General features: G+C 58.1%; 1 protein-coding gene across 1 annotated transcript; it reads left to right on the top strand.

Moving 5' to 3' along the window:
* Positions 1 to 2,044: 2,044 nt before the first annotated feature.
* On the top strand, positions 2,045 to 14,815 carry IL9R (interleukin 9 receptor). The gene is made up of 9 exons (XM_024759692.1): positions 2,045 to 4,886; positions 5,227 to 5,340; positions 5,664 to 5,769; positions 5,864 to 6,042; positions 6,499 to 6,644; positions 6,969 to 7,170; positions 7,647 to 7,752; positions 9,098 to 9,182; positions 13,102 to 14,815. Exons 1-9 carry the CDS (start codon positions 4,712 to 4,714, stop codon positions 13,597 to 13,599), a joined length of 1,611 nt encoding a protein of 536 aa, XP_024615460.1. The 5' UTR covers positions 2,045 to 4,711; the 3' UTR covers positions 13,600 to 14,815.
* The last annotated feature ends 520 nt before the right edge of the window (positions 14,816 to 15,335 follow it).

Here is a 15,335-nt window from a genome sequence, read left to right as displayed (position 1 = left end):
GGGCTTAGTTGCTCCGCGGCATGTGGGATCTTCCCAGAGCAGGGCTCAAACCCGTGTCCCCTGCATTGACAGGTGGATTCTTAACCACTGTGCCGCCAGGGAAGCCCCCTAGCCATTTTTTGTACAGTACTCATCCTGGTGATTAAAGATCCAGGCCTGGAATTGTTCACAACCTTCATTTAATTTCTTAAAAGTTTATTTATTTATTTTTGGCTGCCTTGGGTCTTTGTTGCAGCACGCAGGCTTTCTCTACTTGCGGTGCGCGGGGGCTACTCCTCGTTACAGTGCACAGGCTTCTCCCTGCAGTGGCTTCTCTTGTTGCGGAGCATGGGCTCTAGCCACCCAGTAGTTGTGGCTCACTGGCTGTAGAGCACAGGCTCAGTAGTTGTGGGCTAAGCATGGGCTTAGTTGCTTTGTGGCATGTGGGATCCTCCCAGACCACAGCTCGAACCCGTGTCCCCTGCATTGACAGGCGGATTCTTAACCAGTGCACCACCAGGGAAGTTCCTACCTTCATTTAGAATAGCATGTAGCATATATACACCTGAAACTAATATGATAACGTCAGTTATATATATGACAATTAAATTAAAATAGCGTATGTAGGTAACAATCTAAATGTCCATCAGCAGGATTATTAAACCATGGCCTGCACCACCCGCAAAGGCGTGAGGTAGGTTTTTATGTAGTTCCCTAGAAAGATTTTGAAAAGAGCCAGAGCGGCAAGGAGGCCGCAAAGCTCAGAGTGAGGAACGAGGCCATTAAATGTGCATTTGTTGGAGCTTAGACGTGGTCTGGAGGGACTTGTGCCTGACTTCATACAGGGGCTGCCTCTCTGAGGTCAAAGGGGACTCCCATTTTTTATTTCCTTCCTGAACTGAGACTGCAGTACTTTTATGTTTAACACCCCCTCCACCCACCCCAGTGCTCACGGATCGCCTGAGCTGCACCTCCCAGAAAGCCTAGGAAAGAAGACCTGCTCTGTGCCTGGTCAGGGTTCTCACCTCCCGGCACTAATTTAATACATCTCACTGGTGTTTCTTGAGAGGAACATGGTGGACAGTCATCCGCCAATCAGTGGATGGGTCACCAAAGTCCGCGTTCAGCAACTTCTCTGTTCCTGAGGAGTGAAAGGTAGGATTTATGATTGGGGTGATGGTAGCCTGTCATCCCCACTTGGGACAGCTGCTCGGCTCTGGGCTCGTGGTTTCAGTTGTGGGTGGCCTGTGTCAGCCTGCCATGAGAGGCTCACGTCACCGGGCGGTGCAGTTATCTCCTGAATCAGGCTGAGGGACTTGCTGCAAACGCGGGGGTGGTAGGGCGACAAGTCACCTCCAGGGCTGCAGGGTTGGGGGCCAGTCAGACTTGCCATGGGACCTAGCAGATGCGTCTGGGAAGGTGAGTCTGTAATCTGGGCTTCTCAACCACTCAGGTCAGCGTGAACTTTGTGGGACAGAGAGACTGGTGGCTTGCCATCCCAGGCCCCAGGAAGAGCCTGGGGACCACACTTGGACGAGAAGGGCGGAGGGCGTTTGGGCGGCCACCCTCATCTCACCGCCTTTGATGTCCTGGCCTCGGGCATCTCCCAGAGACAGCAGGATTGCAGTGGTGATCACAGGATGCTGGGCTGCCATTCCCAGGCCTGTAGGGGTCATGGGTGCCTCTGGGCAGAAAGAAGGGCTCTGAGCTTGTCAGGCAGTTTGTAGGTCCTGACCTTTGTGGGGACAAGTGAGCGGGAGTTCTGGGGCCAGGTGGTCTCAGCCATGACAACCACAAGTGGAGCTGAGGCCCAGTCCTGAGTTTGGTAAGGCCCCTTCTCTCCACGACACCTTTGGGGGGCTTTAGGACAGAAGAGGAGCTGTGAGTCTGTGGACTCCCCTTGGAGCTGTGGACGAGGCAGTGGGTGAGGGTGGGATTCTGGGAGGGTTACTCAGCTAAGTGAGGGAGGGGAGTAGAGGGTTCTGCTTGAATAATGTTTCAGAGCCCCCAGGAGACCTAAGGCGTTAACACTGTCTACCCCAGGCAAGGGCGGGCCTGTGGGGAGGTTCAGGATGTGCTTCTTCAACAGTGAGGGGCTGGGTGCAGGGGATGCAGCGTAAGTCAGATAGGTTCTTGCCCTGGAGGAACCAGATGCAGGGGCGATGCCGGCTGAGCCTCGCTGCCAGGGCTGCAGGGGCAGCACGGGAAGAGCAGGGGCATCATTTCCCCCCATTTAGCCCCAGGCCTGTGTCAGTGTCCTTCCAGCCCGTGCCCATAGCCACTACCTGCCCTGCCCCCGCCCCTGTCCTAAGCAGGCTGGGCCTGGCTCAGGGGTGTCTGCTCTGGCTGGGGAGACAGCCAGGGGACTCGGGGGCTTCATGAAGGCTCATCACGCAGAAGGCAGCCGGGCAGAGGGGACAGTGAGGGCTTGTCCTGAGGGCCCTCAGGTCCTCTCTGTGCTCCTCCGACTTCCATCTTCGGACCTCCTCCTCCCTCTGCTCTGGGCCCCGCCCTCTGTGCCCCTGTCCACCCGAGGCCGCCCCTGGCTCAAGCCTGGCCTTTCCACATCTCCCGGACATCCACCCCACTGAGGCGGGCGCCCGTCCAGCTCAGCCCTCTAGGAAGGCAGGTGGCAAGTGCGCCGTGGAGCCTCCTCCCTCTTCTGCTCCCTGCCCTTCCCCAGCAGGGTTGGCACCACCGTGGGAAGCGGAGTCCTCCAGCACTTCTGCCCCACAGCATCAGGTCCGAGGGTGCTGGGGTCGCCCACCTGCACACGTGGGGCCCAGAGCAGGAGCTGCCTGCTCCCATTTCCAGCCTCATTTCCTGGCTAGTCCCCGCCTCCCCCAGGTTCCAGCTGCTTCTGGGGAGCCAGGACCTGGATTTCTTCCTCCTGCCCCAGCAGAGAGGACAGTGGTGGGTGAGCAGCAGCCTCCATTTCACCCCCTCTGTGTCTGCCAGCTTCTGGGGTGGGCAGGGAGAGTAACAGGGTGCTCCTAGCTCCCCATTAAAAACACAGACTCTGTGTGAAAGGGGACAGAAAGTGGGTGCGGTAATTGCCATGAAGCCAGTCCGGAGGGCGTGCTGCGATGCACCAGCCCCATGACAGAGGCCTGCTCTGGCCGGGCAGTTCGCCTGGCAGCAGGTGAGCGCTCAGGGGAGCGGGGGGCTGAGTCCTTCTGGAGACCTGGCCCTGGGCTGGCAGCGTCTGTGGGCCCCGAGGCAGGGGTCCAGTGCACGGCAGCCCATGCCTTCATGTTGGGCCGGGAAACCAGGGCAGGCAAGCTGTGGGGACCAGTGGTCATTTGGGCCAGAACTTGACCTAGAGGCCAGGGAGGAGATGGGGTCCTGAGAAGGGGCCGGAGTGGTTGTGTGCTGAAGGTCCTGATGGGAAGGGACGGTGCTGGGTGGACATGTCAGCCAGGCTCCCAGCAGGATGGGAGGTGTAGTGGGCGGCTCTGCCCGAGGGCCCAGATTCTGGGTCCCATCCTCCTGCCATCACAGCCGTCCCGTGACCTGGTCTTGTCTGAGCTGTGATTAGGCCTCCCTGGGGCCATCCCAGTGCCTCTTCCAGGACCAGGGAGTAGTCAGGTGGGGTTTCTGCCCCTCCTGGCCCGGTGTCTGTTGCCAAGAATGGGGGCAGCCCTGCCTCAGTGTCGAGGCTCCCTGAGGAGAGAGACTCATGCCCCGGGGAGGGGGAAGCTCACAGGCTTGTGTGGGAGCTGGTGGAGCAGGTGCCCAGGCCAGGTGACCAGTGCCCCCAATCCTGCAAGTCTGGTGTCTCTGGGCCTCAGCCTCCTCGTCCATAGGAGGGTGGTGGCCCTGCTCGGCTCACCATGTTTGGACAGAATCGTTGTGCAGAGGAAAAGCAGGAACCCTCCCCGTAGATGGCCGAGTTGCCGTGTGCCCTGCCCACCTCTCCCCAGGGTGGGCCTGGCCTGCTACTTCGCATGAGTGTCCCGTGTGGGTCCTGTCCTCCCCACACCTGCCCCTGGGGCCAGCTGAGCTTGGAGCGCCCCAGTCCACGCTCCTGAGTCAGCCTGTGGCCGTGCCGGCCCAAGTCTCACAGATGCAGGTGTCCCTCCACCGCTGGGGCAGTGGCCATCCCCACTGTGGCCTGGGCCAGCTCTTAGCCAGGCAGTGGTGGCTGTGCCTGAGCCGCCCCCATCCTGGTGCTCCCTCTGATCCTGTCCTCATGCGCCCTGAGAGCCAGCTGCTGCCAGGCTGCCTGTCTCCATCCAGTGGCCGCTGCAGCCTCTCCTGCCGTGGCTGGTTGTAGCAGGTGATGCTTCAGTCTAGGGAAGGGTGGGGTCTTCTTGACTGTTGGCCTTGACAGGGGTCCATCCTGTGGGTCCACAGAGAGGCTGCAGCGGGCGGGGTGGGAGGGTGTCTGCTACCGGGTGAGTGTGTGCGGGCTCCTGGAGCGCTTCCGTGCTGCGGTCTGTGCATGTCTGCTTCTCTTCTGCTTCCTTATCACTCATCAGGCTTGCATAACCAGGCTGGTCCTGCTTCCTGCAGAGGAGCTATCAGTGTACCATCTGGAGCTGCAAATGGGGTGACAGGGTGTTAGTGGCCTGTTCACCCCCAGATGCTTCCCAGCACCCAGCCCCTGTCTCTAGGGATCCTGGGGCTGACACCCCTGCACTGAGAGCCCTGCTCCCGGGGGCGCTGTCCTCTGCAGGGCACCTGGGGACAGGCGTGTGACAGACAGCGTGTGGGAGGTGTTGGCTGTCGCATGGACACCCGGCTGCCATCCTCCTCCACTTTTCTGGGGCAGAGCACCAGGATGGGAGCAGCTAGCTGTGTGACCCTGGGGTCAGCTCCCTTGTCAGTGATCAGGGACTGTCCCCCACCTCATGTGGCTATGGTGGGAATTCGCGTGGGTGATGCGCCTCACACAGTCGGCCCAGGTGTGGGACCAGGGGGTCCAGCAGAGCTTCCCTGTGGTTGTTGTCCGCGACCCCATTCCCCCAACCGTGCCTCCCCTGCGGGAGGGGACCTGGGCCCAGGGATAGGAGGCCGGGCCCAGAGAGGCGCCCGCTGGGCAGACCTGGACACGTGGCTGAGTCAGAGTCCAGTGACCCCGGGAAGCCTGAGCTGGAGGTTCTTGCCGGTGCTGCTTGGACAGCGGTGCTCAGCCTCCTTCACGGGACAGGGTGAGGGTGTAGGTGGTGACCCACTCGGAGTGCCCCTCACGGGAGCACCCACTGGGGCACTCCGCACACAGCCCCTCAGCCCAGCGTCTTCCAGGTTGGACCTTGCAGAGCGAGGTCTTGATGCGAGAGGTGGGCACCTGGCTCCTGACCTGCACCTGCATGTGCGCCTGGGCCGGCTTGGGCGTCTCTGTCCCAGGGGACGGAGGAGGTGAGGGCTGGCACTGTGTGTGTCGGGGGGGCTGTGGGGGCAGAGCTGGGGGCAGGGGTGCCCCCGTCAGGCTCCATGGGGAAGGGTTGGGTTTGGGCTGTGCGGGCACCCGTCTTCCTGAGATCAGCCGGGGCTTCAGCCCCACCCAGGTTGCACGCTCAGAGCCCATCCCCTCGGGGTCTCCCAGCCTTGCCCGCGGTAACTTCTCCTGGGCTCGTTCTCTGGGGCCTGCCCTGTCCGAGGGGTCAGCTGCCATGCCCTCCCCCTCCCCCAGCCCTGCCCTGAAGCAGCCACTGTGGGCTTGCAAGGGTCACTGTTCCCAGGGCCTGGGACTTTCACGTGCCACACCAACAACATCCTCAGGATTGACTGCCACTGGTCTGCCCCAGAGCTGGGCCAGGGGGCCGGCCCCTGGCTGCTCTTCACCAGGTGAGGCCGGAGGGCAGGGGGTAGAGGGCAGGGGTGGGGGTAGGGAGACGGGCTGGTGCAGTGGCCCTTTGGTGCCAACACATGCCCTTTCCAGCAACCACGCTCCAGGCAGCAAGCACAGGTGCGTCTTCCGGGCCAGCGTGTGCACAGTGGAGCTGCCACCCGAGGAGGTGCTCGTGCCTTCTGACAACTTCACCATCACCTTCCACCGTCACGTCTCTGGGAAGGAGCAGGTCAGCCTGGTGGATCCACAGTACCTGCCCCGGAGACACGGTGAGGCCTGGGTCAGTGCATTGGCCGGGAGCATCCTGGCTACATCACCCCCCACGGTCCCTGCTGATGGAACCAGGGCTAGCATCAGACGGGGCCCCGGGGAGGGGGAGGGTTTTGGAGGAGGATGAAGGTGCAGGGCTTTGAGTTGGGGCAGGAGCTGCAGTTTGAGTCACTTGCGATCTACTTCAGTCACAGCAGGAAGGACTTCAGTAAGACACTAGGAGGAAGAACTTCCAGCAGCAGCTTAGATCTGAAACTCACCTTGTCTGGCTGCAGAGGCTGGAGGAAGTCATTGCTGTCTTGTCCCACCTGGGGCTTCTCTGGACCAGTTTTCCAGTGAGGCCTCTGCTCTGAGAAGGCCTTGGCCACATGCCCCGTCCTTCCCGGGAATCTTTGCGATCCCCAGTGCTGGGCGTGCTGGCCCCCACACCGTTACACAGCTTCATTCTGTTTCAGTGAAGCTGGACCCTCCCTCTGACTTGCTGAGCAACGTCACTTCTGACCACTGTGTCCTGACCTGGAGCATCAGTGCTGCCTTGGAGCCGCTGGCCTCATTCCTCAGCTACGAGCTGGCCTTCAAGAGGCAGGAGGAGACCTGGGAGGTAAGGCTGGGTCTGCCTACCCTGGGGGCCTCTCCTGGGAGCAGCAGCCAGGGTCACTCCTCGTCCCATCTAGGGTGGTGTCACCTTGGAATTGTGAGGAGGGAAGTGACCAGAGACAAGGGTAAGTGAGTGCAGGTGTGGTGAGTGTGCCTGTGTGTACGTGTGAGCGTTCACAGGGCGTGCCTGTGTGGATGAGCGTGCATGCACGTGGATGCATGTAAGTGTGTGGACACGTGTAAGTGTGCCCACGTGTGTGTGTACACGTCCTCGAGGGCTGATGGGCCCAGTCTCACCCCCAGCACCTCCTAACTCTTCACCCCACAGCGGGCTCGGCACAAGGATCACATCGTTGGGGTGACCTGGCTGAAACTTGAAGCCACTGAATTGGACTCTGGTTCCACCTATGAGGCCCGGCTGCGTGTCCAGATGGCCACACCAGAGGACGCGGTGGCGGAGGAGGAGCGCTACGAGGGCCCATGGAGTGAGTGGAGCCAGCCCGCCCGCGTCCACTCCCCCCAGAGACAAGGTGGGCGCTGCTGCCTTCAGGGGCCTGGGTGGGGCCTCCCCGCCCCCTCGCATCCCACCCCTTACCCCTCCTGGGACCTCCTCCCTCGTGGCCCAGTTGACTGCCTTCCCCTGGAGGTCTGTGTGAAGGGGAAACACCTGCCAGGTGCTGGGCCTCCCAGGGAGCTGCAGCTTCCGGTCTCCTTGGAGCGAGTGTGGCCCCAGCTGCACAGCAGGCTGGTGCTGCTGTCTCTGGAGCCCGGGCAGGGCCTCGTCTGCTTAGGGGGCTGGGCTGACTCTTGTGCACAGAGGTACTGGAAAGGATCTCGGACCCTGGTGATCTTATGGATGGGAAAGGCAAGGCCCAGGGGTGCGTGATTCACCCAGGGTACTCTCGGAGGCGCGACATAAACCTTCCATTTTGGCCTGAGGCGCCCATCCAGGTGCTTTTGCCAGGTGAGTTTGGAGGAACACAGCCCTGGGCCCTTCCTGCTATAGGTCTCCTGGTCCCAGCTTTGGGGCAGCGTGACAGCACCCTGGTCTCTGTGTCCATCTTTCTCCTGCTGACCAGCCTGACCTACCTGCTGTTCAAGCTATCACCCAGGTCTGTAGCCAAGGAGTGTGTGTGGGAGTGTGTGCATGTACGTGAATGTGTTATTGTACATGTGGGTGTGAGAATTTGTATGTGCATGAGCGTGTGTGTGCGTTTGTGGGTGTGGGGTAGGCGGTGCATTGAGGGCCCAAACCCGCACGCCCTCCCACAACGCTCCTGGGTGGGGAGGGGTTTTCAGGCCTCTGACCCGGACCAGTGGGGATGTCCCCAGTTGCCAGGTGCATGTGGGTGGTGGGCAGTGTGGCCCAAAAGAGCCCTCAAGGGACCCTAAGTCCCTGGGGCCGAGTCGCCTGAGGCCCTTGTCTCCTGCCTCCGGAGGTGCTTGGCACTGGCTCATTTGCACAGTGGTTTTATGCAGACAGTGTTGGGCATCTGGTTTTCACGGGGCCCTGTTTCCCGCCCTGATGGGTGCCACGGACAACCAGATGAACAAAAAAGCTCTCCTGAAACAAGCCATCACACATGTCAACTTACGAGAGGGGGTACAGGGGCCTCGTCCCGCAGGAGACCGGCCAGGCATGGACGGGTAGCAGAGAGGATGAGAGGAGGTTGGACAGAGGCAGCCAGGGTGAGGGAGGGACGGGGTGCTGGGCAGGGCCCGATGGGTGGCCAAGAAGACCAGGGAGGGCTCAGGCTTGCCCTCGGGTCCCAGGAGAGCTCCTGAAGCCTGGTCACGTGGGATGGGATCTGGTTTATGTTTTGAGAATGGAGTTTTGTGGTACAAGTGAGGAGGAGGACCTGCGGGGTGGCCAGGGGTAGGGTCCAGAGGGAGGCAATTGTGTGTGAGCTGGCGGGAGAGGCAGAGCTGGAGCAAAGTGCAGGGAGTGACAGGGTCTCAGGACGGGAAAGTGAGGGGACGTTGGGTGGATGCGATGTGACTCGTGGCCCCTGATGCCACCCTGGGGTGGGGAATCGGGACAGGCCCCCAGGGAGGCTGGTGAGGTTGATCTGGACTTGCTGGGTCGGAGTCTGGGGCGCCGTTCTCAGGGGAGGAGCAGTGGGTCTTGGGCGGGTAGATCCGGTGCTCGGGGAGAAGTCTGATGGGGCTCCCGGAAGTGCTGTCTCCCCCTCCGGCTGAAGACACAGCTGGTCACCCCCACCCCTGAACCCGCCATCACCACTCACCTTAAAGGGACCCATGTCTTGGTATAAATCAGTTCTGTGGGGTCATTAGCGAGGGGGCCGCAGGTGCCAGGTGTCAGGCCTGGACCCAACGAGAGGAGAGGGCGACAGCTGCACCGACGGGGCAGGGCTGGTCCCTGCTGCTTGGAAGGAGCCGCGTTCCTGGCAGTGACCTCCTGGAGTTGGACCTCTGACTGCTGTCTCCTGACCTCAGGATGAAGACAGCCTTGTACCAGGACGTGCCATCCCCAGGCCCGTTCTTCCAGTCCCTGTACAGTGTGCACAATGGGGACTTTCAGGTTCGTGACCCGGTGGGCCTGGGGTGCCCAGATGTCTGGACCGCCCAGGGTGTGGGCTCTGGGTGAGGTTGGGGGCCTCTGTCAGTGCTCTGAGCTTTTTTGCTATATATAGTGGTATATATAGTGTATATGTAGTATATGTACGCACTGTGACTCAAAGGGGCCAAAGACAAATTAGCTTTATTCTTTATTGCTGAGTTCTTTTTCTTCTCATGTCTCTGATTCCATTGCTGATGGGAAAAAATGTCAAGTTTCTCATGACATTATCTCTGCCTCTTCTGGTTTGCAGCAGCCCTTGGAGGTAAATGGTCAGTTTAAGGTGCCAGCTCAGGGGGCAGTGTGCACCTGAAGGCATCTGTGTCTTGTGCTGCCCCTGGGGCCCTCCCTGGTCCCTGGGCTACTCTGGTGGCCGTCATGGAGTGCCTGGCCCCTCCTGGCCCCCTGGGTAGCGATGAGTTGACCCTACACCACCCCCACATCGTGGTGCCCTGGTGGGCTCTCACAGGCCGCGACGCTGAGAACAGCCTGGAGGCCCCGCTGGACCCTCCCTGCTGGCCTGGTAGTTCCTGCTCCACAGGCAGGAGGAGGGGAGGAGGAGCTCCAATGGGTGGTCTCTGGTCCCCACCCTCTCGGGCCCCTCACTTTGGGCAGAGGATGGAGGTGGTGCTGCCTAGGTTCTCCCACACCAGCTTCGCGTGGCTGCCTTCCGCCTGGCTCTTTTCTCTCTTAACAGGGAGTCTAGTTTTCAAGCTTGTCATCCAAAAATATAATTTGAAGCTTAAAGCCGAGCACTTTGTCAGGGCTGCATGGGGAGTAAATGTTCTGATGCCCTGCACTCATCTTCTGGGCTGCAGGTACCCAGCCCCTTCTCTGTAGAACCATAGCACCTGTCAGGGGTTAGTTAGACCCCTTGGGAGGTGGTCTGGAGCCACGGGCTGGCTCTCCAGGGGGCAGGACAATGATGGAAGGTGTGGTATGTGGTGCACTTGATGGAGACTCCTGGTCCCACCTAGGAAACAGCTTCCTTTTTTTTTTTTTTAAATTCTTTTCCATTATGGTTTATCATAGGATATTGAATATAGTTCCCTGTGCTATACAGTAGGACCTTGTTGTTTATCCATCCTATACACACTAGTTTGCATCTACTAACCCCAAACTCCGAGTTCATCCCACCCCCACCCCCTTGACAACCACAAGCCTGTTATCTATGTATGTGGGTCTCTTTCTGTTTTGTAGATAAGTTCATTTGTGTCATATTTTAGATTCCACATGTAAGTGATACCATATGGTGTTTGTCTTTCTGACTCACCTCACTTAGTATGATAATCTCTAGTTGCATCCATGTTGCTGCAAATGGCATTATTTCATTCTTTTTTATGGCTGAGTAGTATTCCATTGTAGGTATGTACCACATCTTCTTTATCCATTCATCTGTTGATGGACATTTAGGTTGTTTCCATGTCTTGGCTATTGTGAATTGTGCTGCTATGAACATAGGGGTGCATGTATCTTTTTGCATTAGAATTTTGTCTGGATATATGCCCAGGAGTGGGATTTCTGGGTCATATGGTAGCTCTATTTTAAAATTTTTTAAGCAACATCCATACTGTTTTCCATAGTGGTTGCACCAACTTACAGTCCCACCAACAGTAAAGGATGGTTCCCTTTTCTCCACACCCTCTCCAGCATTTGTTATTTGTAGTTTTTAGTGATGGCCATTCTGACTGGTGTGAGGTGGTAGCTCATTGTAGTTTTTTTTTTTTTTTTGGAGAAATGCCTATTTAGGTCTTCTGCCCATTTTTCGATTGGATTTCTTTTTGTTATTGAGCTGTATGAGCTGTTTGTATATTTTGGAAATTAAGCCCTCGTCGGTCGCATCATTTGCAAATATTTTCTCCCCTTCTGTAGGTTGTCTTTTCGTTTTGTTTATGGTTTCCTTTGCTGTGCAAAAGCTTATATGTTTGATTAGGTCCCATTTGTTTATTTTGTCTTTATTTCTGTTGCCTTGGGAGACCAACCTATGAAAACACTGGTATGATTTATGTCAGAGAATGTTTTGCCTGTGCTCTTTTCTAGGAGTTTTATGGTGTCCTGTGCTGGGCTGCGGGACTTGGGTCTGGTGCTGGGATCCTCCACCCAGTGAGGGCTGGACCAAGACTGTCCTGGCGTTGGAGGTGCTGAAGTGCTGAATGTGGGATAGATGGAGGTTTGTCTCCCTGGGTGCTGAGCCAGAGGGGGCACCTCTCTGGGGGTCCAGGGTCCCCTGCAGCCTGAGCAGAGAGGAGCACATGCAGCCCCAGGCCCCCGAAGGCAAAGGTCCCCTCTGTGTGCCTGTGGAGCCCTGAGGTTTTGCGGGGGCCGCAGCAGAGCCAGATCCTGGTCAGCAGGGATGAAGAGGACCCCGCATGTATCTTCAGTATCCAGAGAGCAGAGGGGTGCAGGTGGAAATGAGGCGCAGGCACCGTCCGCTCTAACCAAGGGTAAAAATACCAGTGTGACTCCACTTCCTGGAGCCAACCCTGGAACCCCCAGCTGCTGTGTATATGACAGCAGCTGCATGGCTCCTGTGGCTTCACATGGACTTGGGCCCCCATGGGATTCCACACCCGGGGACAGTGTTCGTTTGACTAACACACTCGGTCCTGGTGGTGCCTGAGTGAGGAGCTACTCAGAGGCCGGTGGTTGTAGGTGAGCCGTGCCCGCCCCTCAGGACACAGGCCTGGCAGTACCTGAGCCAGGTGCCTGCATGTCGTGGGGCTCAGAAAATGCTAATTTCCACTTACTCCGACGAGATGACCCTTGGAAACCGCACGCTGAGATCGCAACGTTCGAAAGACCCCGTGAGCCCTGGTGAGGAGTCGCTGATCCTCAGGTGTCTAGGAAGGAGTCAGAGAAGGTGGCCTGGGACTCGATGAGGAAGCTGCTGGTGGAGGAGTTGAGAGCATGGTGTGGCTGGAGCACAAAGGTCCAAAATGTGGCTGGACCGGGGAAGACCTTGGAGGCCAGGCCAGGGCAGGGTAAGGGGAGCAAACTCACCCTGCTCAGGGGAGGCTGCAGGACGTTTTCTCTTTCTTTGGCTTTTGATGAGGTGAAGTTTACATAGTACAAAAGTAACCATTTTAAAGTGTACAATTCAGTGACATTTAGTACGTCTGTAATATTTGCAACTATCACCTCTATCTAGTTCCAAAACATTTTCACCCTCCAAAGGGAAATCCCCTGCCCCTTAAGCGGTCACTCTCCTCCCCACCCTCCCTCTGACCTCTCGCCACTACGAGTCCACTTTCTGTCTCTATGGATTTACCTACTGTGGATATTTCATATAAATGGAGTCATATAATGCATGGCCTTTCGTGTTCATTTTTTTTCTCCTAGCGTAGTGTGTTGAAGTCTTTAAGCCATTTTGAGTTTATTTTTGTGTATGGTGTGAGGGTGTGTTCTAACGTCATTGATTTACATGCAGGAACATCTTCCTTTTGGAGGTAGTGGGCCTCCTGTGGCCCCACAGAGGGTCCAGGTCTGCTGGCCTTGGCCCCAAGGTGCCAGGCCCAACAGCACCTCCTGTGTGTGCGTGCGTGCGTGCGTGTAGTGGGGTTTGGGTGAGGGTGCCCGGGCTCTGCAGCTGCTGGCAGTGTGTGAGGCAGCAGTGTCTTCAGCCCTGTCACCATCTGTACCCTGGTTCAGGCCTCTGTGAGCACAGGCCTGTGCTGGGAGCCAGGGGAGGGTCCTGAAGGGAATGGGGGTTCTGTGTTGAGGTTGGGCTGGCCCATGGGGGGAAGACAGAATGTTCTGGGCACAGGTGCTCTTGGTCTCTGGGAGTGGATTTCTGGAGAGCTTCCTGGAGGAGGGGAGGCTGCTCCCACAGTGAGTCCTGAACACACTGCCTGAGGCCTTCCCTCCTCTCGGTGCTCTGTTCCAGACCTGGATAGGGGCCAACAGAGCTGGTCCACAGCCAAGCCCGGACTGCACAGGCCCCGCACGAGGAGCCTGGGAGACCCGTGTCCGGGAGGCCATCGCTTTGCTCACCTATGACCCGGTGGACGTGGGGCCGTTAGCGGGCCTGGAGGAGGAGGGGAGCACTGGCACTGGCCTCCCAGCAGATGCGCTGCCCGCAGGATGTGTGGAGGAGGGGTGGCCGCTGCCCGCCTACCTGCCACAGGAGGCCTGGGCCCCCGCAGGCCCTACCAGGCTGGCTCCCCCGCAGTCCCAGGGCAGCAGCAGCGACTACTGTACCCTGGGCTGCTCCAGGTGGGGCTGCCCCTCCACCTTAACAGGAAGTGCGCAGAGCTCTGAGCCCGACGCTGCCTTGGCCTGTGGCCCTTTCTGTGACCAGCAGAGCCTGGATGCCCAGCCAGGAGGTAACTTTGCAGGCGTTGGTCACAGTCAGAGGCAGGACACTGGTGGATGGGCCGCATGAGGCTCTCCTGCTCTCGGCAGACCGTGGGCTCCGTCCCCACAGTGCAGCAGCACGTCCATCCTGGGGAACATGAAGCAAAATCCATGGAGCCAACACTTGACTGGCACTGGACCTGCGGAGGGCCACCCATGCAGCCGTCACATGTCCGGTCCGGGTGGAGGCAGGAGGCTCTCCGCTCCTCCCCTCCCTCTGCATCTGTCGGGAGGGGGCTCTGCCCTCAGCATCCTGCCATCCTGGCCCCCCGTCCACCACTTCCCTCCCTGCTTCCTGGCTTAACCCCAGGGCCCACAGCCAGTTCTGCCCTCAGTCCCTTAAAGGGCCAGCCTGGGCCCCGTGGACACAGGTGAGACACCGTGACCAGGCCTAGTGTCCTGTTTCTGTGCCTTCCTGAGGTCTCTCCCCTACTGAGATTAAAAGGGACATAGCAGCTGTTTCAAACTGCTGATGGCTGGGAGAGGGGCCCAGAGGACACAGGAAGGGTGGCGTCTGGCTATTCCTGGGCTTTCTGGGCTCCACGAATAGCAGGGGGAGGCTCAGTGACCAGCTCCAGGGAGGCCGCCTCCCCGCCCCTCCTCGTCGGCCCCTGGGGGCTGAGTGCTGTGGCCAGAGTGACCACCCAGCAGTGGTCTTGGCCTCTGAAGGGCCCTGCTTCTACCCCCACCCCCGTGGTCTGGAGAGAGGGGGACAGAGCAGAGGGCGCCTATGTCTGTCCCTTAGGGCTGCCATAACGAAGTCCCACAAACTAGGTGGCTTAGAACAACAGAGATTTATTGTCTCACAGTTCTGGAGGCTGGAAGTCTGACATCTAGGTGTTGGCAGGGCCGTGAGGGCACCGGGGAGGATCTGATTCAGGGTTCCCTGCACCTCTGGTAGTTTCTGGCTTGGGACAGCGCAGCTCTAGTCCTCACAAGGTGTTTTCCCTCTGTGTGTTCCTGTCCAAAGCCCCTCTTTTTATACCAATGTAATCATAGTGGATTAGGGCCAACCTGAATGACTTTATTTTGGCTGGATTATCTGTAAAGACCCTATTTCCATATATGGTCATGTTCACATGTACTGGGGGTTAGGACTTCAACATATGAATTTCTGGGCAGTGCCCCTGCCAGCCATGTCCACCTCTCTGCTGGCCTGAGGTGCCGTGGTCCCTCCCAGGACAGCCCCGCCACTCTTACTCGGGGCCTCGGGCAGGAGACCCTATCCCACCGCTGGGCTGCGGGACTTGGGTCTGGTGCTGGGATCCTCCACCCGGTTTTGCAACTATCACCTCTATCTAGTTCCAAAACATTTTCACCCTCCAAAGGGAAATCCCCTGCCCCTTAAGCGGTCACTCTCCTCCCCACCCTCCCTCTGACCTCTCGCCACTACGAGTCCACTTTCTGTCTCTATGGATTTACCTACTGTGGATATTTCATATAAATGGAGTCATATAATGCATGGCCTTTCGTGTTCATTTTTTTTCTCCTAGCGTAGTGTTTTTTTTTAATAAATTTATTTATTTTATTTATTTATTATTTTTGGCTGTGTTGGGTCTTTGTTGCTGCACGCGAGCTTTCTCTAGTTGCAGCGAGCGGGGGCTACTCTTTGTTGCTGCGCGCTATTGTAATTTTTTCTTTTTCATTTCGAATTCCAATTTGTCCCCTACATCATTGCTGATTGCCTTAGTCCATCTGGGCTGCTATCACAAACTACCACAGACGGGGTGGCTCATAAGCAATAGCAATTTATGTCTCCCAGTT

The sequence above is a fragment of the Neophocaena asiaeorientalis genome, unplaced genomic scaffold (assembly GCF_003031525.2).
Source record: "Neophocaena asiaeorientalis asiaeorientalis breed wild unplaced genomic scaffold, Neophocaena_asiaeorientalis_V1.1 scaffold254, whole genome shotgun sequence".
NCBI lineage: Eukaryota > Metazoa > Chordata > Mammalia > Artiodactyla > Phocoenidae > Neophocaena > Neophocaena asiaeorientalis.
This window is presented reverse-complemented; position numbering and strand designations above follow the sequence as displayed.